At 40.4% G+C, this 26,187-nt stretch overlaps 1 protein-coding gene across 3 annotated transcripts in view; it reads left to right on the top strand.

Moving 5' to 3' along the window:
* Adk (adenosine kinase) overlaps positions 1–26,187 on the top strand; it is a 390,903-nt gene that overhangs the window by 1,162 nt on the left and 363,554 nt on the right. The window contains exon 1 of one of the 3 annotated variants that reach the window (XM_057786611.1): positions 24,724–24,909. The exons of the other annotated variants lie outside the window; for them this stretch is intronic. Coding sequence (XP_057642594.1) covers positions 24,896–24,909 — 14 coding nt within the window. The 5' untranslated portion in view covers positions 24,724–24,895. Of the gene's footprint in view, positions 1–24,723; positions 24,910–26,187 lie in introns of those variants that run through there. 3 annotated transcript variants of the gene reach the window in all.

The raw sequence follows: 26,187 nt of genomic DNA, 5'->3' as shown, positions 1-26,187 counted from the left end.
TAACATTTAAGGAAGAGAAATATGAACCCAGAGTATCAGGATACAGGTTTATTCTTTGATTCTAGTGTGTTTACACAACATCGAAGGAATGTCTCTGTTTGTGTATCTCTAAAAATGATCCATGGTAGTGCTTGACACTTAAATATGTATATGCCGGCTACTGTTTCTGCATTCTGCACATTTTAACCCAATACCATAACAACTCAATAAAATAATTTCTGTTACATATCAATTTAACCAAAAAGGAAACTGGCACATATCTATCCTTTGTGTCTATTTAAAACTTGTAAGTAATTTAGATGAGTAAAATTCAATTTACTTAATGCTAACTCAGAGCCATCTGCAGAGGCAAAGTTAAAGGATTAGGTATTTTGACTATGGGGACAAAACTCTTTAATTTTATGCAGAGACCATTGCAATTGACTTATTTTCTGTATTAGTTTACCTTTCAGGATCGTTGTATGATAATATGCATTTAGAGTGAATTACTCTATGATTTGCCAGACAATTAAGAGATTTTATCAATTTTGTTTAACTGTTAGGGAAAATGTCTTATAAATTATTAGCACAGCCGGGCGGTGGTGGCGCACGCCTTTAATCCCAGCACTCGGGATGCAGAGGCAGGCGGATCTCTGTGAGTTCAAGGCCAGCCTGGTCTATAAGAGCTAGTTCCAGGACAGTAACCAAAAACTACGGAGAAACCCTGTCTCGAAAATCCAATAAATAAATAAATAAATTATTAGCACAATTTAATGTATAGAGTCAGTGGGGAACAAGTAAATTAATGAAATGTATTTATAGATATTGGGGATAAGAATTTAGAAATCTATGAGAAGTTCAGTTAGCATTAGGGATATAATTCTTATTTTTATTCTTAATGTGTATATATGTGTGTTTGTGTGAATATGTGTTATTTGTATGGTAAAAGAGGGCTTTGGATGCCCTGGTAAAGATGGTTGTGAGCCACCTGATGTAAGTGCTGGGACCAAGCTCAACTCCTTCGTAAGAGCAAGAACATACACTTTTTTTTTAAAATTTATTTTTATTTTATGTGCATTGGTGTTTTTGGCTGCATGTTAGTATGAGGGTATCAGATCCTCTGGAAATAGAGTTACAGACAGTTGTGAGCAGCCATGTGGGTGCTGGGAATTGACCCCAGGTCCTCTGAAAGGGCGTTTGGTGATCTTAACCACTGAGTCATCCCTCCAGCCTAGGAAGTGGTTTTTAACTAGGGGAATTTTATCTTAGAAGATACATTTCTCAGAATCTGGTGATAATTTTGGTGGAGCGGAGGAGGGGGTACAGTTTAAAGAGCTGGTGAGATGGCTCAGAGGGTCAAGTGCCTCAGCCACACCTAATCACCCTTGTTAATCCAGACGCAGGCATATGCGGTTAGTGTTCGCTCACGTGTGTACACATAATAAACAAATTTTTAAAACAAACAAAAAGCTAGCATGGTGCTCACGCCTTTAATCCCAACAGTTTGGTGGCAGAAGCAGGCAGATCTCTCTGTAGGCCTCAGGTGAGCCAGGGCTATATACTGAGGACCCTTGTAAACATCTGAAACCGATATCAGAGATTTTCTGCTTTGACCCCCATCATGATGCTCCCACCCATGTTTTAAATAATACTCTAGGCATCTTGGCAGTACAGAGACATCACCCTGTGATAGAGATGGTCAGGCCAAAATTGTCAGTATCGCTGAGAGTGGGAAGTTGCCTTAGGGAGGCCATCTGACAAGGCTGTCTTCCTATCTTATTCTTTATTGTTTTCTAGGCTGATTGCTTTTCAGGGCAAGGCAGTTACTAAGATTTCAGAGAAAGAATCAGATTATAACATCCTTTCAGGTAGGACCAGTAATTGAGTAGCAGACATTTATACAAGGACTATTTTTTTTTCTTTTCTCTTCTTTGGAAGTCTTACCCAAGTTATTGCTTCAGAGTTCACCTCAGAGAAGACACAACACCTTCCAAGTAGTGTTGAACACAGGCCAAGTCTGTTCTTTCGGTCTGTCTTTCAAGTACTTGCTATTTTAGGCGTGGTGCTAAAAACTGAGTATAGAGAGAAGAAGGTAAGATCCAGCTGTCACTCTCCTCCTGGAAACTAAATAGAATTGGGAAAATGAAACCTGAGTGTTAGTAAGATCATGAGAAATTAGCCAGTGTGAAATAAGGTATCTGCCTTTTTAGGAAAATTATTTTGGAGACAGGTCTGCTCTTGGGGATTGAAGATGAGGTGATCTGACTTGCGTAGATGGTATTAAATGTCTAAGCTTCAGATTGGGCGCCTTCATATGTGGTATTTGTGTCTGTGTATTCTCAAGTCTCACAATTTCATGCTGTCCAAGGCTGGCCTTGAGTATGATTTGGAACCAAGGATGACCTTGATATTGTCTTCCTGGCTCCATTTCACCAGTGCTGGGGTTTATGGGCTGCCTCCACACCCAGTTTTCAGAAGCTAGTTTTAACTGTTGAATATCCCCAAATGATTTGCAGACCTTTAAAGCCACATTTATGCAAGCACATCCGTCTCTCGTCCTAAATCTTGACTTTCTCCCAGGGTTCCTGCATCATAGTAGCAGTGTGAGCTTGCCTTTCTCTGAAGTTTACACTTGATCTTGGCTTAGTTTTTGCTTAGCTTTCTAGCAGGTTTCTCTGCCTCCAGTTTCAGTTCTGCCATATCTACTTTAGATACAAGTCTGCTTAATCACCAGAGCAAAGCAAGTTTGCAACTATGAACTTGGTGTTAGGAAAAACTGAACCCTATGAGCCAATTGTCATGATTTCTTCTAGCCTTCACAATTAAAGATTGTTCAAAGGGTGTGGGGAAAGGTGGATCAGTGGGTAAAGCAGGAGGATCTGAATTTGGTCCCCAGAACACATGAAAAATGCCAAATGTGGTAGTGGTGGTGTACCTCTACCCCAGCAATGGGAAGGTGAAGCACAGAGTCCTTAGGATGACTGGCAAGCTATAGGCTAGTGAGGGACCTTGTGTCAAAGGAGGTGGACACCTAAGATTGTCTTCTGGCCTCCATGTCTATGCAAACATGTGCACCAGCGCACACACATGCACACTTGAAAAAAGATTATTAAAGGGTCATATCTTTAGTATTACTTAAAAGGAAACAGACAGCAATTTTCTAATCAGCAAATACTGAGCTTTTCCTAGTACTCTTCCTAAGTGTTTCACTCATATACCACTAGTTTTCTTTTTCTCAGTCCCTACGTCACTGTACATCCTGTGTTTTAAAATTGCACTATAAACCTAAAAACAAGTCCATAAGTATCATTGGGTTATCAGAGGAAAGTTTTAGTGATGTCTTATAAAACACATCCTCCCCTTCTTTGGAAAAATTTCTGGAAGATTAAAAAAAATGAGCATGCGCTTCCCATAGTGTTTTTTCCCATAGAAAATTAAATGAGGAAAATTTATTCAGGCCAAAAAAGTTTCTGGTGTATCGAACAAAATCTGTTCATAATAACTATTCAACAAAGTCTTGTTGCACAGAGTAGGAGTCATTGGTAGGTACCCTTCCCCTTCTAAGTCCTATCAAAGCCCATACTTTTATTAATGTAGCCTAAATCATGTTTGCCAGTTCTAGCCATGACTGTTTTAAAAATCTATAGAGCCGGGCGGTGGTGGCGCACGCCTTTAATCCCAGCACTTGGGAGGCAGAGGCAGGCGGATCTCTGTGAGTTCGAGACCAGCCTGGTCTACAAGAGCTAGTTCCAGGACAGGCTCCAAAAACCACAGAGAAACCCTGTCTCGAAAAAACCAAAAAATAAATAAATAAATAAAATAAAAAAATAAAAAAAATAAAAATCTATAGAAACAAGTGTTCACCAAAAAATTAAGATGTTATGAATAAGAAATATGTAGAAATGAAATTGAAGGATTTAGAGATGGAGTTCTCAGAAATAAACCCACATGTGAAAACTAGACTCAGATCAGATGAATTTGAAGGGGAAATTAGTGAATTAGAGCAAAGTAATTGGAGTGGTGATATAGCTCAGTAACAAAGTAATTGGAGTGGTGGTATAGCTCAGTAACAAAGTAATTGGAGTGGTGGTATAGCTCAGTAACAAAGTAATTGGAGTGGTGATATAGCTCAGTAACAAAGTAATTGGAGTGGTGATGTAGCTCAGTAACAAAGTAATTGGAGTGGTGATGTAGCTCAGTAACAAAGTAATTGGAGTGGTGGTGTAGCTCAGTAACAAAGTAATTGGAGTGGTGGTATAGCTCAGTAACAAAGTGGAGTGATGGTATAGCTCAGTAACAAAGTAATTGGAGTGGTGGTATAGCTCAGTAACAGGGCTGGGGTTCACTGTTTATTTTCCAGCTTGAGAAAGAGAAGTGTGAGACAGACTTGGGAGTGAAGTAGGAGTACCAAGATTTTTTTAAAAGATTTATTTTCTGTATATGAGTGCTCTACATGTCCACCTGTACACCAGAAGGCATCTGATCTCACTACAGATGGTTATGAACCACCATGTGATTGCTGGAAATTGAATTGATGGCTCAGTGCCATCTCTCCAGCTCTCGACTATCAAGATTTTAAGATCCCTGGATGTGTTGGTGCAGACCTTATTCCCAGCAGGGGCGGAACCAAACAAAGCAGGTGGATCTCAATGAGTTTGGGGCCAGCCTGGTCTAAATAGTGAGCTCCAGGCCAGCCAACGGTACTTAGTGAAACCCTGTCTCAAAAAAAAAAAAAAAAAAAAAAAAAAAAATCCCAAAACAAAAAAACACAAAACAATGAATAACCAAACAAAAGAGAGTTTAAGCTCATCTTAACTATATAGATTATTATGGGCTAAATGAGATACTGTCTCAAACAAGATAACAGAAAAAGATTAAGAAATAAAGAGAAATTGCTGGGCAGTGGTGGCTCATACCTTTATTCCAGTACTTGGGAGGCAGAGGCAGGTGGATCTCTGTGAGTTTGAGGCCAGTCTGGCCTACAGAGCAAGTTCTAGGACAGGCTCCAAAGCTACAGAGAGAAACCCTGTCTTGAAAAACCAAAAAAAATAAAGTAAAATGAAAATGAGAGTAGAAGGAGCTGCGGGCTGCGGCCCGGCTCCCAGCTAGCTTTACAGGGAAACTGTATTCTTTTAAACACTGCCTAGCCCATTAGTTCTAACCTCTTATTGGCTAATTCTCACATCTTGATTAACCTATTTCTAATAATCTGTGTAGCACCACGAGGTGGTGGCTTACCGGGAAAGATTCTAGCCTACATCTGTCTCGGGTGGAAGAATCATGGTGTCTGACTCACTTCCCTTCTTCCCAGCATTCTGTTCTGTCTACTCCACCCACCTATGTTCTGACCTATCAGGCCAAGCAGTTTATTAATTAACCAGTGAAAACAACACATAGAAAGAAGACCCACCTACATCAAATGAGATTTCACATTTTGGAAAAAAGATATGAATGGTGGGAAACCATATTGGTAGAGATAAGTGTATTAGACTTTTCAGAAAAGCCTCCAGGACATTCAGGACTCTGCACAGAGAAACACTGTCTCTGGTTGAGAGGTTATTCAATTGGTGAGAGCAAAAACAAAACAAACCCCAGATCTACAAACAAAAAATTTTCTAAGAATATAGACATGTTTAATTCTAATTATTTTAACATGTATAAAAAAGTGAAAAATTGACTATAAATTTTGGTTAACAATTGAAATAATTGTGATACCTGGGTAGTAGTGTGGCGATGTAGTCCCAGCTACTTGAAAAACTTAGACATAAGGATCACTTGAACACAAGAACTGGGGGCTAGCCTAGGCAACATAATGAGCATCATCTCTTTAAAATTAATGATAATAGTTAAATCTAAGTAGAAGGATTGTAGGGTTGTTGGATTGTGGTAGATTTTTTGTGTGTGTGTATTTAAATTTTTTTTCTAACTTTTTTTTTACTTTGAACATGAGTCAGGGTTCAATAAAGGAAGAGAGATAAAAGAATGAAAAAATATAAAAGGGATTTATTTAAATGGCTTACAGGCTGTGGTCCAAGCAGTGTAATAATGGATCTTCAGGCCAAGAGTTAGTTGTTCAGTGTACAAGGCCAGAGGATGTCTCGGCAGTCCCAGGAAATCCGAGAGAGCTATCAGCCTTCAGTGCCCATCAAAATCCTGAAAAAGTCTATTTTAACACCCTGAAGGATTGCCTCTGAAACAAGACAGCTTGGCAAAGGTTTCCTTCTCCCATGTCCTTTTATATAGACTGCCTCCAGAAGGTGTGGCCAGAATCCTGGTAGCTCTTCCCACCTCAAATGATCCAATCAAGAAAATCCTTCATAGGCAGCCCAGCTGTTTGGGTTTTCGTTGATTCCAGATGTCGTCAAGTTGACATCCAAGATCAGCCATCAAACATGTTTATTAGGACTCTTGAATTTAAGCTGGAGAATTTTATGTTCACTGACTAGGTACTGAATGGCAAAATATCACCATTACAGTATGGCTCTCTTGGGATACCAAATATATCTGAAACATCATAAAATAATTATTATGACTTAAATTTAGGCTGTAATCTTTTGATCCATATTTTTGAAGTACCAAAGCTCTGAAAACTGGTAAAAATAAAGGCTGGGTGTCTTTGTTGAGGTTACTGCTGCTGTAATGAAACATGGGAAGAAAAGGGTTTGTCTGGTTTATGTCTCCTAGCACTGTCGTCACTGAGGGAAGTCAGGACAGGAATTCCAACAGGGTGGGAACCTGGAGGCAGGGGCTGATGCAGAGCCCATTGAGGGTGCTGTTTACTGGCTTATTCTTTTTTTTTTAAATATTTATTTATGATGTATACAATATTCTGTCTGCATGCATACCTGAAGAGGGCACCAGATCTCATTACAGATGGCTGTGAGCCACCATGCGGTTGCTGGGAATTGAACTCAGGACCTTTGGAAGAGCAGGAAATGCTCTTAACCACTGAGCCGTCTCTCCAGCCCCCCCTTTTTTTTTGGTTTTTTGAGACAGGGTTTCTCTATGGCTTTGTTTTTGTTTTTGTTTTTTTTTTTTTTGGTTTTTCGAGACAGGGTTTCTCTGTGGTTTTGGAGCCTGTCCTGGAACTAGCTCTTGTAGACCAGGCTGGTCTCAAACTCACAGAGATCCGCCTGCCTCTGCCTCCCAAGTGCTGGGATTAAAGGCGTGCGCCACCATCGCCCGGCTTTAGCCTACTTTCTTAAAGAACCCAGGACCACCAGCCCACGGATGACACCACCTACCTTGGGCTGTGCCCTCTCACATCAATCACTAAGGACATGCCCTACAGGCTTGTCTACAGACCGATTTTACGGAGGTATTATCTTAGATGAGGCGTTGTCTCTAATGAATCCAGTTTGTGTCAAGTTGACATTAAAATAGCCAATTTTAATAGAAATAAAAACGAATAAATTTAGCAGTGAAACAAACTACTATGAAACTCTGTAGAACTGTCTGGGGCAAATGTGTTTGTTTTGTTTAGCACCTGTCAAGAGTGTCCGTTAAGTGGCAAATTGCACGAGTTTCCTCTGGGGCAGTTTATAGACTACTTTAGTGCTCCATTGTGTCAGCCTTCCTGCAGTCTGTAACATTCTGAATTTTAAAATATATCTAGCTTCCAGAATTTAATAAAGCAAGGGTGGGTCTTTATTAAACATTTAAATAGTCAACTGTGGAGTTTGAATTTGTAAAGGGTCAATAATTTTTTATAAGTCAGTTGCTATTCTCTTGTTTCCTGTAGCCTAGGATAGCCTTGAACTTACTGTATAGTCAAGGATGACCTCTTTAAAATTTGATTAGTGGGATGGCAAGATGGCCTCCTCCTGAGTATGTGGAAGTGTACACTCTGTGAAAGGAACAGATAATCAAACTAGACCTGACAAAACCTCCAAAGTAGTGTAGAGGTAAGAAAAGAAATACCAATAATTAGCAAAACAGAACATCATTAAACACATTCATAGGAAATAACAAAATCCTTTCTATAATAACTTTCAATATAAATGACCTCAACCTACCATTAAAAAGGTGTAGAGCCGGGCGGTGGTGGCGCACGCCTTTAATCCCAGCACTTGGGAGGCAGAGGCAGGTGAATCTCTGTGAGTTCGAGACCAGCCTGGTCTACAAGAGCTAGTTCCAGGACAGGCTCCAAAGCCACAGAGAAATCCTGTCTCGAAACACCAAAAAAAAAACAAAAAAAAAAAACAAAAAAAAACAAAAAACAAATAAAAAGGTGTAGACTAATGGACTGGATTAAATAATAAGAACCAAGTATATGTTGTCTTCAAGAAATGTATTTACCAGCAAAGATAGCAAAAAAACTCAGTATCAAAAGATGGAAAAATATTGCCAGGCAAATGGAAGCTGTATATAAGTAGACATAGCTGTCCTTATATGGGGTAAAGTAAGCTTCAAGCCAAAGCTAGTTAGAGAGATGAAGAGATAAGATGTTGCCATACTAAAAAAGGCAACTTTTCATTAAGAGGTTCTAACACTTGTAAATATTTGACCAGCCTCGGGTATACTCTTCCTCCCACACCCATCTGGGATGGTATGGGAGGGAGTGGTGCTCGTGTTTGTAGTGAGTGCAGGCGGTGTTCATGTATGTGGGGGAGCAGTCACTGCGGCCAGTACCGTGTAGAGTGACCTCGGCCTAAGACCACCCTGCAAATCAGTTAATTCAAAAAAAGCTTCATTCTTCATGGTCAAGTTGTCTGTACATAAAACTTCACTACCCAGCTTACACGGGGCCCATCGAGTGCCTGCACTTTGTGCTGTGCTTTATTGCTGTGTGCTGGATCTGTCTTTTAGTTCACCAATTGCTGCTTGAAGTCAGCAAACTAGATGAGAAGCCCTTAGCCCCACTAAATGCTCCTTTCATGCAGTTTAATAGCATGTGGTTTATGTTGAATGAGTTCTTAATTTTTTAAAAAAATTTCTCCCTGTCCACTCACCCCCATGTTTGTGTGTGTGTGTGTGTGTGTGTGTGTGTGTGTATGTAGAAGTCAGAGGACAACTTTTAGGAATTGGTTCTTTATATTATGTTGGTTCTAGGTACTGAACTCATGGTGAACCAGTGAGAACCTATAAACAAAAAGACAAACAGAATTATCATTTAAGGGTTTTTTTTTGCATTCGATAAGTATAGAATGAATTTTTGTATTAGTTTCAAATTCCTTTTTTAAAAAATATCTTTCCTTATTTCTTTTCTTTTTATTTTTTTAAAAAGAAAACAATCTTTTTTTCATTATACATACCAATCCAAGTTCCAGTCCCTCCCCTCCTCCCATTCCCTCCACTGACCTCTCTCACCTCATCCGCTCCTTAGAGAGGGTAAGGCACATTGCTGTGGGGAAGGTCCAAGGCCCTCCCTACTATATCTAGGCTGAGCAAGGTATCATACAAAGAGAAAAGGTTCCCAAAAAGCCAGTACAAGCAGTAGGGATAAATCCTGGTGCCACTGCCAGTGGCCCCTCAGTCTGTCCCAGCAACAGTCAACCACATTCAGAGGGACTAGTTTGGTCCTATGCTTGTTAGCTTCCTGTCTGGCTGGAGTTGGTGAGCTCCCATTAGCTCAGGTAAACTGTTTCTGAGTGGCTTGGTCTTGACCTCTTTGTTCTTACTCTCATTCCTCCCACTCTTCAACTGGACTTTGGGAGCTCAGTCCAGTGCTCTGCTGAGGGTCTCTGCCTCTGTTTCCATCAGTTGCTGGATGAAGGTTCTATGGTGATATTTAAGATATTCATCAGTCTGACTACAGGGCAAGGCCAGTTCGGACACCCTTTTCTCTATTGCTTAGGGTCTTAGCTGAGGTCATCCTTGTGGATTCCTGGGAATTTCTCTAGAGTCAGGTTTCTGCTAACCCTATAATGGCTCCCTCAATCAAGATATCTCTTTCCTTGCTCTCATCTCTGTCCTTGCTCCATCTCCACTATCCCGTTCCCTCAACTTCTCCTCCTACCTCCCCTAGCTTCAAATTCTTAGCTTATTTGATGGATAGAACCTTAAAATACTTAATGGTTTCATGACCTTTTACCTTTTTTGTTACACTGAATGAACTGGTGTACAAAATCAGTCTGACACTAGAAGATGATATAGATGAATTAATTTCTTAGATTGAATTCCTGGTTTGTTTTGAGACTAATGAGCTTTTGATTCTGGTGGTTCTTTCTTGCATTTGTCCACAGGGAAAATTCACTCCAGACATACCGACTTTTCCTATATAGACAGTAACATTATTAATGGCCTATGGCTAGTGTTTTCTTTTTTAATACACTAGAATTGCTTATTTGGTAGAGGAGTTGATTTTCTGACTTTACATAGAATATCTTAGTTATCTGTCTAAATGGTGAATCTTTCCCCCTGTGTTAGCAGGGCCTTGGTATGTGTTATGTTTGCAGTGTAATGATAGCCCCATAGCAGCGAAGGTTGGTGACACAGTTCTGGGTTCCCAGGGTGCAGTATAATGCAGCGTACTGTGCAGCCAGTGGCCATGCCAAGCGTCCCTTTAAAGGCATTTTTATTTATAGTTTAATTAAAAAAATATTTGAGTCTACTCACAGAAAGGGTCACTTGCAAACAGTATTGTAAAGGAATTAATGCAGATTTCTAAGGTTTTCTGAAATTTCTTTAAGCTTTTATACACACACACACACACACACACACACATTATATCAATCAAAATAAACATGTCCTTCCCTGAGACCCAGAACTGGTCTAAACAACCATCTAATTGGAATACAAGAAAATTATCTTTCACAAATAAACAGGCCTCATGTGCTGTCTTTGAAGTTAACCACATTGGAGATTTGAACATATTCTTGGCTTACAGCCATGACTGAAGAAGTCTTAAGTCCTTTCTAAAACAGTTTTCAAAATTGCGTATCCTCACCACTGCTGAGATCGCATCAAGTTAGTTCTTAGTATGGTTGAAGTTTAAGCTGCTCTGTCATAAAGGCAATGCAGATGTCTTGTGACTAAGGCTTTGTTCTCACACACTTGCAATGAACTGGCTAGTGTATTTTTAATGTGAGATAACATATGAAGGCACATTAAAACATGTATTAATGCTGGGCATGATGGTGAATACCTTTAATTCTAGCACTTGGGAGGCAGAAGCAGGCGGATCTCTGTGAGTTCGAGGCCAACCTGATCTATAGAGCAAGTTTTAGGACAGCCAAGGCTGTCCTAAAAACCCTGTTTCAAAAAAAAGCTACACACACACACAGACACACACACTCCAAAACAAATAAGCCATACATTAACAAATTTCATTTGGACTTGTCTGTTTTATTTTGTTTTTTTGTTTGTTTCCCAAGACAGGGTTTGTCTGTGTAGTGTTGAATGCCAGTGGTACAGTCTTAGATTCCCAGGGTGCTGTGTAATGTAGTCTACTGCGCAGCCAGTGGGTCATGCTGCAGTTGGCCTGGAATTCACCTTGTAGACCAAGCTGGTCTGGAACTCGCAGAGATCTGCCTTCCTCTGTGGATTATGATAGGATCAAAGGCATGTGCCACCATGTCCGGCTTTCTTTCTCTTTTTAATCAATTTTTACATTTACCTTGTTTATTTATTTGTTTATTTATTGTGTGTGTGTGTATAAGGATGCTTGTGTGCCATAGCACAAGTGTTCTCTCCTTTTGTATGGGTCCTAGGATTGAAATCTGCTTATCATCTCATTAGGCGCTGTTTTTGTTTTTTTGAGGCAGGGTCTTCCCATGTAGCCCAGGGTAGTCTTGAACTCCCAATGTGGTCCAGTTTGGCTTTGAATTCACAGGGTTGCTCCTTCCTCAGCCTCCCAAGTGCTGGATTTCCGGGGTATATCGCCACACCTAGCCTAAAGACACTTTGTAGAGAAATACATTTCTATGCTTACAGACAGATATTTTGGTTCAGAAAACAGGGATGTGTGCTTCAGCATTCCTTTCCCTGCCAGTGCAGTGTTCCTCCTTTGTACTAAGTGAACAAGAGTGCTTTTTCTGCTGGTGAGAACTCACAAGCACACACCTGAGCCCTCTGAGCGTAGTTCTGTGTGACGCGTGTCTGGTAGCCTGTAAACATCAAGTCTTTAACAGTTACCTTGTTGCCCATAATCTTGTCTTTAAAAAAAATTTTTTTTTTTTCAACTTGACAAGAGTCTTACTGTGTAGTCCTGGTTTGTCAGTAACTCGTCATTTATACCAGTCTGGCCTTGAATTCACAGAGAACCCTCTGCTGCTGCCTTCTAGGTGCTGGGAAGTTTCCTGCCTCCTTTAGGCGTGGTTTTGCTTCTTTAAATTCGATTAATTCTTAGCCTTCCTCACCAAGGACTGCTTGGAAGGCCGGAGGGAATGAGAGTGGGAGAAGGATAGAGTGTTGGCTGAGGGTAAATTCCTACCGTGGGTGGAAAGTATTCCCTCCTGGAGCTGATATTTCCTGTAAATCTTGGCTCGCAGACCGCAGGATGAGCCAGAAGAAGCTTGGAAATGGTGATTCAGAGTTACATATAGGTTTTCTCTGGGACTCATCAGACGTGGTTTAGACTTCAGATGTAATGCTCGGAGGGGGCCTTCCGAAGACAGAATCAATATTTGTGTCGCACTGCTGTGAGGCTTGAAGCCCGGAGGGGTTAATTAGTTTCTCTAAGGAAACACAGCCAGCTTACTCCCTTAATAGATATTAAAAATCAAATGTGAGATTTGATCCCACATCTTTTAACTTCCCATTCTAATATATTCTAAAACAAATGAAGAGTTGTTTTATTTATTTTTTTGATTTTAAAATGAAAACAACATATTTAAAGAAAATAGTAATCTTTCTGCTTACATTTTCTTTCTTTTTTATTTTTTTATTGCGCTATATATACATTTTACTTTGCTACCATCCCTTCCTCCCCTTCTCCCTCTGACCTTTCCTGTGACCCCCACCTGCTTACATTTTTTTATTGATCTTTCTGACATCATCACCTAAGCTGTCCTTAGCTGAGGCAATAGATCCAAAGGTCAAGAGTTCCTCCATAGTGGGCTCTCATCTCACACTCAGGGCTTTGCTCTTCCTTCTTGAGAAGCCCTGAAAGTGAGTTCTGTGTGCAGTAGACACACACTACTTACAGAAGTTTATAGCAGTGTGTTCAGTGGTCAATTTTCAACTTTCGACTTTCCAGTTTTCTTTCTTGTTTTTTTCTGTTGTTTTTTTTTTTTTTTATCTTTTGTTTTTTGAGACAAGGTGTCTCTGTGTGTAGTCCTGGCTGTACTGGAATTAACTTTGTAGACCAGGCTGGCCTTGAACTCACAGAAATTCTGTCTCTGCTGGGATTTAAAGATTTGTGCCACTATCACTGGCCTTCAGTTTTTTTTTTAAATGCATGAAATTTAAATAATTTTGCTTAATCTTTTTTTTATTTATTTAAATATGTGTACCCTCTGTGCCACATTTCATGTTTGGCGTTTCTCCTATCTTCTGAGTCCTGGGGGTCAAACTCTACTTATCATGCTTGGCAGATGCCTTTATCTGCCGAGCCGCTCATCAACTCCACGTGTGTAGTGTTTATTCTCTGTGGGATATACTTAATGGGTGTTTCACCAATGGCTTCTCTCATTGAACTTGAATTTTCCAGTAATGAAAACCGATTTTGCTCATGGTTACTAGGTAAAATGTCCCAGGTAAGAGATATCATACTTGCCCTCGACTCTAACAATTGGATTGTTATCTTTTTAGTGTTTTAATTATTAAGGTGATGTAGGATGGAGGCTGGCGAGATGGCTCAGTAGTCAGCATTGTCTACTGCTCTTTCAGAGGACTCTGGTTTAGTTGCCGGCACCTGTATCAGATGCCTCTTCTAGTCTCCATGGGCACCTGTAAATACATGGTATAAATATATGTGGGCATGTGTGCACACATACACATACGTAAAAATAAAAACTAAAATCTCTAAAATACAGGATAAAAATGCAGAAACTTGGGTTCAGAGAGTTTAATATTCTGCCTATAATCATACATTAAGTTTCGGGACTAGGATTTAAACTGTAATGTGACTTATAATGTTTTTTCAATTATCTACAATTTTGAGATCGAAACAACAATCAGCAGTAATGTATAGAATTAGATTATTAAACAGGCTTTAATAATTTAACAATTACTATTACTTTTTAACAATTATTATTACTTTTGCCTATTTAATAATTTAACAATTACTAGTAATCTTCTAAGAAACTGCTAATCTGTTACTACTGTTAATAATTTAAAATCCTATCAAAAAAGCAGAGATAAAGCCAGGCAGTGGTGCTCATGCCTTTAATCCCACCACTCGGGGCCGAGGCAGGCAGATCTCTGTGAGTTCAAGGCCAGCCTGGTCTACAAGAGCTAGTTCCAGGATAGCTAAGACTGTTGAGAAATCCTGTCTCGAAAAACCAAACCAAACCAAAAACAACCAGAGATGAAAATTTTTTTGCTGTAGAAATTTACAGAAATAGCCTGGGGCCATGGGCTGTTGTATAAACAAACAACCAAATAAAAACCTTCTGGTAGCTTGTGTATTGGTGAATCCCCAGCACTCAGCAAGCTGAGGCAGGAGGATTGCATTTTTGAAATCAGCCTGGGCTACGCAGCAAGACCTATCTTTAAAAACAAGTAAACAGGGATAGTGACATGGCTAAGCAGGTCACAGTGCTTGCCACTAAGCCTGATGACCTGAGTTCTTTCTTTAGGACCCACATATTGGATAGAGAGCACCAACTCAAAACATTGTCCTCTGATCTCCACACACATGTCATGGCATGTGTGAGATCATGCACATAATACATAAATGCCAAAAAAATGAAAAAAAAAAACCAAACAAATGGTGCCAGAAGTAATAGTTCATACTTTTAATCCTAGCAATCAGGAGGTAGAGGCAATTGAGACCAGTGTGGTGAGACTGAGCCAGTTAAGGCTACACAGAGAGACACAGTTTCAAAATATCACAAAACAAAAACAACAAGCAAATAAATAAAAAGTAACCTTTAAAGGGAAACGTTAATATTTCCAGGTAGCCTATTTAAAAACAATCATGTATATTATTAGTGTTTTGCCTATATGTATGTTGCATACCCCTTGTGGATATTGGTGCCCACAGATGTCAGAAGAAGGCATTGAGTGCCCAGGAACTGGAGTTAAAGATTGTTGTAAGTCACAACGTGGGTACTGGGAATTGAACCTGGATCCTCTGGAAGGCCTGTGCTCTTGATTGCTGAGCCATCTCTTCAACCTCCTCCTTGAGTATGATTGCAAAATTGCAACCTTGACTGTGATTGCAAAATTTCTTTAAATAGCATTTAAAATATTTTAAAATTTCACTTTTATTATGTTTGATAAGCATAGGAAAAAAGAAATAGGAGGGAAGTAGATTTTGGAAGATGGAAGGGAAAGAGAAATCTAAGATATGGTTAAAAAAGAAACATCTCGGTTTCTCTTAGGTCTTTCTGATTCCTTTATGACCTCCTTGTAGGTTCTTGGTTTTTCACTCTAACCTGAGATATATGAGTTTGTGAGAAGCTTCTGGTTATAAATCGTAACACATGGGCTCTGCATGTATTTTGTAATTCATGTGGGCTGTTAGCCTGGTACAAGAAAAAGAGCTTTGACTTAGGAATTGGATGTGAAGGTCTTATGGGGGTTTTGTATTAAGTTTGTGAATTCACCTGTGAAAAGAGAGCACAGACGAAAGTGTTTTTCAGACTAAATTGTGAATTAGTCTTTTGCATAACCAGTATTTTATAAAAGAGAAACAGAAGCATATTAGTGGTCAACTCTTGTAATTCTCAGTACTAAGGAGGCTGAGGCAGAAGAGCTTGGATTTGAGGCCAGACCCATATCCCTTAATGAGGAGGTCTTCCGGTGGAGGACAGGCCGAGGGGAAGGAGAGGGTGGAAAGTGTCAGTACACCATGACTTTGTGAGACTGTGTTAGTTGTGTGTGCACAGGACCTGTTGCTGCAGTGTGAATGCATTTCACAGCCACTGTGCTTTCCAATTCCAAAGTTGGGGGCTCTTGTTAAACTTCAAATGTTTGTGGGTCAGAAGTTCAGAATGGGACTAAAGTATGTATCCAAGACTTTTCTTAATATCTAAGATTCTAATTCTCTTATTTTTTGAAAGATGATTACTTTTGATAGGCATGGTGGCACTTGCCTTGAGTCCCAGGCAGATCTCTGAGTTCGAGGCTATCCTGGTCTATAAAGTGAGTTCTAGGGCAGCCAGGGCTACACATAGACCCCCCTCTCCCCCCCACCGAAAAAAAAAGAAAGATGCTTATTTTTTTTAACATTTTATTTATTTATTATGTATACAGTATTCTGTCTGCTTATGCCTACAGTCAGGAAGAGGGCACCGGATCTCATTACAGATGGTTATGAGCCACCATGTGGTTGCTGGGAATTGAACTCAGGACCTCTGGAAGAGTAGCCAGTGCTCTTAACCTCTGAGCCATCTCTCCAGCCCTCCTAATTGTTTTCTGAAACAGAGTCTCAGTATGTGTCCCAGGCTTGCAACCTTTCTGCCTCAGTCTCCCAAGGGCTAGGATCTCAGGCATGGGCTACCAATATAGGTTAACTTTTTATTAGTCAACTTTGTGCTTTTGAGACAGTGTGTGTCTCCGTAGCCCAGCTGACTTTGATCTCACAGTCCTGCCTCTGATACCCATGTGCTGGGATTACAGACAAGTGTAACAATGCCCCGCTGAGGAATACTTTTTATTTTAAATTTATGTGTTTATGTAGGCTTGTGCACATGTGAGTACAGAAGAGTGCGTCAGGTTCTCTGGAGCTGTAGTTTCAGGCCTTGAGAATTGCCTAACCTAGAAGTGTGCTTAACCAAAGAGCCATTTCTTCCAAGGAAGAGTTTTTAAATTAAAAATTATGTTGTTCACTTGGGAGGCAGAGGCAGGCGGATCTCTGTGAGTTCGAGACGAGCCTGGTTTACAAGAGCTAGTTCCAGGACAGGCTCCAAAGCCACAGAGAAACCCTGTCTCGAAAAACCAAAAAAAAAAAAAAAAAAAAAAAAAAAAAAAAAAAAAAAAAATTATGTTGTTGTTGTTGTTACTATTATTGTTATTATTAATGTGTATGGGTGTTTTGCCTGCATGCATGTCTGTACTTGCCTGTTCACCTTGTAGGCCAGAAGAAATTATTAGATCCTGTGGGACTGGAGTTACAGATAGTTGTGAACCTCCATGTCAGTGCTGGGACTTGAACATGGGTCCTCAGGAAGACTAGCCAGTGCTCTGAACTACTGAACTATCTCTCCATCCCTTAAAGAAAGAATTCTTAGATGTCAGTTCCATCATTTCAAAACTAACCAGGGAGATGTGACTATTTTTCAGAACATTTTCTATTGCAAATGCATTTTGTATTAGAGAACACACTTGAGTTTACTCTGTGGAAAATGGCAAGCATTAGGAGTTAGACAAAGGACTTACCTCTCAGGTTAAAATTTTTAACAATGGAACCTTTGTGAATATTGTGGTCGCTTCTGAATCTAACATGATTTTAGTGGGAAATAATTTTACCCATGTTTAAATTGATTGTACAAACTAGATATCTGAGATAGAAGTTATTAACAATAGTTATTAATAATAGTAAAGTACCTACCCCTAGCTTGACTTGTTTCTGACTAGCTTTCTCTCTCTCTCTCTCTCTCTCTCTCTCTCTCTCTCTCTCTTTCTTTCTTTCATTTTAACTTAAATTAACCAGTCTGTCTTTTACCTCTGGGCTTTTATCTTTCTTTATTTCTGTATACCTTTCTTTACTTCTTTCTTCATGGCTTGCTGTGTGGCTGGGTCGCTGGCCCTCAGCATCCTCCTCTCCTTGTTCTCTCGTTCCATCTCCTTCTTTCCAGATTTCTCCTATGTATTCTCTCTGCCTGCCAGCCCTGCCTATCCTTTGTCCTGCCTTCTATTTGCCATTCAACTCTTTATTACACCAATCAGGAGTTTTAGACAGGCAAAGTAACACAGCTTCACAGAGTAAACAAATACAACATAAAAGAATGGAACACATCTTTGCATCATTAAAACAAATATTCCACAGCATAAACAGGTGACACAGCTTAATAATATTCTACAGCATTTTCCCTTTTTATCTAAATAAAAATGAAAGGTTTTAACTTTAACACAACAAAAACAGTTATCAAGTAAGATTTACATTTACAATATTCAGCCTGTTTGTATTTAGCAAATTCAGAGAAAACATTACATTATTTATCTTAGTGCAAAGTTTTATACTTTACTTTTTATCATAACTAAGAAAAACTGAAATTCTAAGTATTTAGTCTTTAACTCCATCAGAGACCCCAGAAGGAAGTCCTATCACTTAAAAACAGAGACCTTTGGCCGGGCGGTGGTGGCGCACGCCTTTAATCCCAGCACTTGGGAGGCAGAGGCAGGTGGATCTCTGTGAGTTCGAGACCAGCCTGGTCTACAAGAGCTAGTTCCAGGACAGGCTCCAAAACCACAGAGAAACCCTGTCTCGAAAAACTTAAAAAAAAAAAAAAAACAGAGACCTTTGCCTAGACAGTCAGTCACCCAGAGAACCTCCGAATGTTGGTGCATCCAATTTTAGCTTACGGGCCTAGAATATCTGGCAGACTCTTCAGTGAAACAGGAAGTTTGACGGACTACACATCTTGTATTGGCAAAGTTTGTCAGCTGCTTTCCTCTGTGTCCTGCAGAAAGTCTGGCAGACTCTTCTGTGAAGCAGGAACCCTGAAGGACCATACTACGTTGTTTTGACAGAGTTCAGCAGTCACTTTCCCATGGGTCCTGCATGTTCAGTTTATACAGCATACTGTCAAGCGGTCAAGGGAAAAGCAGTTTCTTGCACAAATGGCTAACCCTGCCACAATGAAAGCAAACTTCTGTGGAGTTTCTTCAATGCCCATCATCCCTCTATGAAGTAAATTGGTGATGCCAGGAGCAGATATGTCTTATTGTCATGAATACCTTAGGCTATTAAACATTTTAAATGCCATATTCTATAGGTCTTTGAAGTGTTTGAAATTATCATCTGATAAAATATACCTGTGTAACATTGAAAACATATCTATTGTGACTACATGTTTGAGTATTGTACATTAACTACTAACCTCATTTCTTATTTATACATTGCATTTTTAAATCAGCTTCATAAGCACAATACCCCAAACAAGAATGGAAGCATATACATAGTGTAACACAATTAACTTTAAATTTGTATCAATCTACCAAAATCAATACCAATGCAAAATATCTGAGATTAACAGTCTTTTTATCCTATACCCTCTTGCCTCGGCTTCCTCATAGCGGGGATTATATGTGAATGCTCTTATACTCTGATGGCCTGCCCCGAAATTCTTGGAGGATGGGAATGAACCGTTTTTTTCTTTTGATTTTAAAAATAAAAGTCATTCTAACAAATGAAATTGTGGTTGAAATGTTAAAAATAGAGATCCAAGAAAAATCAATTTCTGAAAGTATTTTGTAAGATGCTCTAGCTATTTAGAAAGCTGTGTGTGACTGGATTATTGCCTTGTGGATAAAATTGTGGGAGACTTGGGTATTTATAAAAGTCTTAGACATGTTCCAGAACACCTTAAGTTCATTCCAGTGATAATGTTTGCTGGAGTATATGTAATTAGCCCAGTTCTGAAGGCAGACTATCATGGCTGGATGTCTGGTCTATGAAGAATGACATGAGGCAAATTATTTAATCATTTTGAGCTTCAGAGTTTTTCCTCTGTAAAACGTAAAATGTGATACAAAAGTCTCCCTGCCAGGGCTGCTGTGACTCGGACAGGAGAGTACTTGCAACATACATAACATTGTGTCTAGTGTAAATTAAGTCCGGGAATGTAAACTAAGTTTTACATCCCTTTAGGCTACTGTGAGAATGCATATACAAGTCAAGTTATATTTTATTTTATAGGTAGAAAACAAGCCTGGAGAGATAGGAGACTCAATGGTTAAGAGCAATTGCTGCTCTAGTAGAGAACCTGACTTTAGTTCCTGGCACTTACATACATGGTGGCTCACAATGGGCTGAAACTGCAGTTTCAGGGATTTCTTTGCCCTCTTCTGATCTCCACACGTGTTGCATGCATTAGTGCACTTACATACAGTGCACAAAATATTCATAAAAGAAAAATAAATCTTAAAACAACAGAAAGCATATGGTTCAAGACAGACTAGAAATTAAATTGTTTCCTTGATTTCTCTCTACTCTGAGAACTCCGCTCTTCTGAGCTCCCAGTCTCTTTATCTGTGAGCTGCAGCTCCATCCTCCACATGGCTAGTATCTCAGAAATGCCTCCTGGATCCAGCTGCCTCAGATCTGTCCCTGTCTTTGTGCTTCAGACCACTTACATGTGTTCGCTGGATTGCTGTGTCAAGCCTCTGATTTTCTTCTTTGCTTTCACGATTCTCTTCTCCATTCTACACATATAATGTCTGGGAATCTTTTAACAAAGTAAGATTTTTCCTTTGTTTAAAACTAAATGATAGTGGCTTCCTGTTATGTTCCTAGGCTCATTGTGTTTCAAAGATCTGTGTCTTGTATTGGCTAGATGATGTGTTCCTGGGTTTGTTTTGTTTCTTCTGTTTATTTACAGTGATGGTTGAGTTCTTCTTTTAGGTGTGGTCAGTGTGGAATGGCCTTCCCCACCTAGCTCATGTAACTTAGTTTTCTCTTGGGGGGGGGGGGGGGGGGGATTCCTTGACTGTCCAAAGCAAAGGCGATCCCTGCATTGATGCCTTGGTTGTGATTCTCTGAGTACTGCCACCGCCAGCAGAATGACAAACTGTGAGAGGCAAGAAAGGAGTTCAGCTCAATACAACTAGGTCCCAGGGTCTGACCCGGAGTAGTTTATTTTAGTCATATTTAAGCACAGACAATTTGACAATTTTTTTTTTTTTTTGGTGAAAGTACATCTTGCATAAAGATGGGATGGATCTGTTGATTGATAAGAATCTGGGGGAGGATCTGGTGTGGTGACAGTCCAAAGGTCCAAAGGTCACCAGGCTATTAACCACATCCACTCCCAGTCTCTTGGATGGATAACAGATGATGCACACTTTCCTTTGAAGGAACAACTCTGTCTGTTAACATTTCTGGTTCCCTTAGTGCTTATCTGTGGGCACAAGAACCTCTGTGCCTCCCATATAGCACTGATTATTTGGTTCTTGTCTGTTTCTTGGTTATTCATCTATAACACTTTAGATTGAATGTATATCCATAAAAGGAGCATTGTTTGTTTATCTTTGCTGAATCTCTAAGGTCTAGCATGGAAAAGGAGATGATGTATACAGACCACACACACATTGTGTGTGTTTAATGTATAAATGTATAATTGTATATGTGTATTAGACAAGGTCTCACTGGAGACCTGACTGTCCCTGAAACTTGCTACACAGACAAGGCTGCTCTCAAACTCACAGAGGTCCACATGCCTTTACTTCTTAGTGCTGGGATTAAAGCCATGCGAAACACTAGGTAAATATTAATGAATGCTTGGGAAGCAGTGTTCTGTACTTTTAAATAGTTTTTCTTGTGCACCAGACATTTGTAGGTCACTGAAAATTAAACACTTGTATGCCTGAGACAGAGTTTTGTTAAAAAGTTTTACTAAATTAAGTTTAGTCACTCAAGTGTTATTATACACTTCAATTCTCCAATAAATTGTCAGGTTCCATTTAAAGATTGTTAAAATGGTACATTAAAGTGAAGTACAACCTAAGAATATGCAGCTAATCAGAAGGAAACAATAGATTTCTTATAATGCCTCTTGAGATAGCTCCATATTCCAGTGTTTATTTGAATGATCTCTCTAACTAAAACTAATATTGATTGGTTCTATAAGAAAGGACTTGATTTGTATTGGACACAAGGACACAGTTCTTTCTCCAGTGAGAACTGAAGTGTACCTGATTTGTCACACAGAGTGAACTCCTTTGTGTTTCAGATAAGGAAGCTTACATTAACTGTCAAATGGTTTGTTGAAGGTTAGAAAGTTTTGGCAAGTTCACAATTAAAATTCCATCTCTTGGACTGGAAAAGGTGGTTCAGTGATTAAGACCATATTCTGCTCTGTGGAAACATTTTATAATAGCTGTATAATCTATTACTGAAATATTAGCTTACAACAGGCTTACAGTACATGATACATTTTTGGTATTGTTAATGCTAAAGTTTGTAACAATATAAAATATTTGTATAAAATATTCATATTGGTCTACTTTTTAAATAAATAATTGCTTCAAAAAATGAAATTTCTGATACATGTTGTTAAAGACTTTCCAGAAATGTGCTCATTTATCTTTCACTATAAACGTTCTAGAGTGCTTTTTAATTTTATTGTATTCTTAAAAACAGACTGGCTGCATCTCATTACTGTTATTTCTGGACTTGGAGAATCTGTTGAAAAGTTTAGTAGGTGGGTCTGCATCTTTGTTCTGCTATCTAGAGTCAGTTAGCCATTTGGGTTTAGGTGTCTGTTTGCTCTGATACCAGCCTCCTAACCTAAGATTAGATAAAGTACACAGAAAAGAAGTCCTGAGAGGAATTGAGACTGAACCCAATGCACACTCCTCAGCCTCCATAGTTGTCGTCTTCTTCTTCTTCTTCTTCTTCTTCTTCTTCTTCTTCTTCTTCTTCTTCTTCTTCTTCTTCTTCTTCTTCTTCTTCTTCTTCTTCTTCTTCTTCTTCTCCTCCTCCTCCTCCTCCTCCTCCTCCTCCTCCTCCTCCTCTTCTTGTCCTCTTCCTCCTCCTCTTCCTCCTCCTCTTCCTCCTCCTCCTCCTCCTGCTCTTCTTCTTCTTCTTCTTCTTCTTCTTCTTCTTCTTCTTCTTCTTCTTCTTCTTCTTCTTCTTCTTCTTCTTCTTCTTCTTCTTCTTCTTCTCCTTCTTTTCCTCCTCCCTCCTCCTCCTCTTCTTCTTCTTGCCTTTATTCAGTTGACTCTGAAAGATCACATCCAAGGCCATTTTGTTGAAATACTATTTTTGTGTTTAAATTTCTGAAGCAGCCAGTATCTAAATATATTTTTCTGAGCCTCAAGAGAAATCATATTGGTTCAGGTTTAACATTAAAATTAAGTACATTATATTTTTTCTTGGTTCCTTCTATCACAGTTTCAAAATGATGTGTGTGTGTGCGTGTGTGTGTGTGTGTGTGTGTGTGAATGTGTGCCACTTGTGTGCAGGTTCTCTGGAGCTGGAGTGGTTGTAAGCCACCAGATATGGGTGTTGGGATCTGAACATGGGTCCTCTGGAAGAGCAGCAAATGCTCTTCCCTTGAGACATTTCTTCAGCTCCCAAAGTACATCCTGTCACTTCCCCTCCCCCCCCCCCGTTTTTTTTTCTTTCTTTTTGAAGCTCAAGGACAGTTTATTAGAGTTCAAAAGGAGTACAGGTGGGCAAGCTGTAAATCTTTAAGAAGAACGGAGAAACCTAGCAGAAAGTCATGCTGCTTGAGATAAGGCAGGAGGGTCAGCCACCTGGCAGAAAGCACCCATTTAAAAATTAAAGAAATAAAAATAGTTTTTGGGGTGGAGATGTTCTGGAGGCCAGAGGATGGACATTAAGTCTTGTCTCCATCAAATGGGTCCCACGACTTGAACTCAGGTTATAGGCTTGGTAGCAATGCTTTACGTGCTGAGCCAACTTCCTTCCCTCCCCTCCTTTCCTTCTACTTACTAGATAAACACTTTACAGCTGAGCTGTCCCTTCAGCCCCCCCCCCCATCAACCACATTTTAATGCCTGATGGTGTTGAACTTGTTTCTGATATATTTCAAACCAATGAAATTGATCACTATTTGCTCAGTAAATGAGTGCCGCTGGATGTTGTTCTCAGCTAACATAAATATTATTACACAGAGAATAAAGAAAGAATAAACAAAAGCTATTTGGGGCATAAAGCATTTACCACTCAGTTTCCCAGCAGCTTTTTATTATTTTATTATCGGTTTCTTAACTCATCATAGCTCACTGTAAACTTTAACACCATTTTCTTGTAGCTTTATATGCTTGTTTTACAACTCCTGTATTGAGTCAAACGAGGTAATCTGACCTGCGTGACAAATGGAGCATTGGGTAGTTAGGTTCACAGGGTGTGTGTAAAACTTTAGTGCATACCTGGATCACCTGAGTACACGCTAACAAGACCGGATGTCGGGACCTCTCCCTCCTAGATTCTGCTTCAGTTTAGGGACCCCTGAATACATTTATATTAGATAAGCCGCCTTAAGTCTTTCTGAAGTTCAAGAACATTTGGGATCATCATATCTGCAACCGACTCCCCGTGCAGCAGCTTGGAATTAAGCATGTCTTGCAGCTGTTGCCACGCTTTCAGTTTTCCTCCGGCTGAGGTTTCCTAGGCGGCCTCTTTTCGTCTGCAGCTGAGGTTTTGACGTCGACGATTTGCCCTGACAGCGTCCCTTTCCCCAGAGCTGTAAAGGGACCTGAGCTCGCCGAGGTAGAGCGTGCCCATGTGACTATGAACCCCGTTGCCAGCGGCGCGGCCATTTTTGAGGCGGGCACTCAACCTCGTTGCCCTGTGGAGCCGGGAGGGCAACGGGGAGGTGGTTACCAGGACTCAAGATGGCCACCGTGCCCGCTAGCCAGCCCTCTGGCAGGTCAGCTAGTCAGCGTGGCGGCGAGCCTGCCGGAGCCGCTCGGCCGGCGAGCCTCAACGCTCAGGGCTGGGGGCGGGGCTGCAGCGGCCTGGCGGGGGCGGGGCGTCCGCCCTCCTCCAGTCGCGGCCAATCAGCGCGCGGGGCCAGCTCGCCCCGGGCCGCCCGCGCGCGGGGTGTGTGAGGACGCGCTCTTGGTCGCTGAGTGCCAGAGCTGGGGAGCAGTTGCTGTGGTACCTGCTGCTGCCGGGGTTGACGCTGAGCATCGGACATCGGGCACGGGGCGCTGTGCTACAGGACGGGAAGGTGACATGACGTCCTCCAGGTAAGCAGAGCGCGGCCGCTACAGCTATGCCCGGGCTGGGGGTGAGCTTGCTGATCCCGGGAGAACTATCGCCCCTTTCCTTGGATGGTCTGGAGCTACCCATTCCCGCCGGTCCCCCTCACGCTGGATGTTCTCACACTTTATCAGGGCATTTCTGGTTTCCTCCGAAGTTTTTGGGTCTGTGGCACAAGGCACTGCCCTATTTGTCGCCACTTGCTTGAGGTGACCCTTGCTCAGATTTCAGGGTCTGTGGATTGTTTGTATGTTTTTAATGAATTTCTCATGAAAATGTAACTACCCCTCTTCCCCCACCGACCACCCAGGGATGCTCCTGGCCCCAAGGGAATGTGCCATGCACAGTGTGTGCCCATGCCTGTGTGTCATGCCGTCTGATACAACTTCATAGTTGGCCATGAGCAGATCTGCAAAGTTGGCACTTCTCATGTAGATTGTTCCCAAGTTGTGAAATTGTGTGTCTAAAATATTTGCCTATGACTGGAATTAGTACTCGCGTTCTTGAAGGTACCATATGTTTACCTACTTTTATCGGAGCGTCACAAGTGAAATTAATTTCGTGAGATGTAGAAATATAATGAAAACAGGCTCACCCAATCACAGGTTCAGGATTTTGATTATTCTTTTTTTTTTTCTTTTTTGGCAAATGGTGATACTTAAGTTGCCTTGCTCACTTTATTTAGCTTCTACTGAATGTTTATGTAAATTTGACTATTTATAAAAAAGATAACTTTCCTCATTTACCCAGTGTTTTGGAATGCCTTTTAAAAAGTAGATCTTGGTCTTTATTTTCCAAAAGAAAGGGAGGCCCCAGCTCAAATCTGTGAGCTATAAAGGACTTAAGTCCTGGTAATTTAATGGATTTTGGATGGTAATTTTGGTACTCACTTAGTACCTAATCTTCAGGTAACATAGGATGCAGCTCGGTTGCTGCCTTTCTCTTAAATGCACAGTTTTGCAGTAAGATGAACAAAGAGTACTGATCATTATGTGGGAGAAAGTTAGGTGTGGCAATATGGAGACCTTTACAGGCTTTTTCGTAAGTAACATTGCAGCATATCAATATACCTTTTACAGTTAATGGCCTTCCTGGACGAATTAGGTGGATAGTGCAGTACAGCAGCAGTTAATCCTTCATCACAGATATATCAGGTGTGCTAGTCAAATGCGTTCTAAACAATCTTCTAAGTGATTTTTGTTGTTGTTGTTGTTCTGGGAATTGAACTCAGGGCCTGGCACATGACGAACACGTCCTTTGGGTGG

Source organism: Chionomys nivalis, chromosome 12 (assembly GCF_950005125.1).
Source record: "Chionomys nivalis chromosome 12, mChiNiv1.1, whole genome shotgun sequence".
Taxonomy (NCBI): Eukaryota; Metazoa; Chordata; class Mammalia; order Rodentia; family Cricetidae; genus Chionomys; species Chionomys nivalis.
The sequence above is the reverse complement of the archived record's forward strand: the minus strand, read 5'-3'. Positions and strand labels throughout refer to the sequence as shown.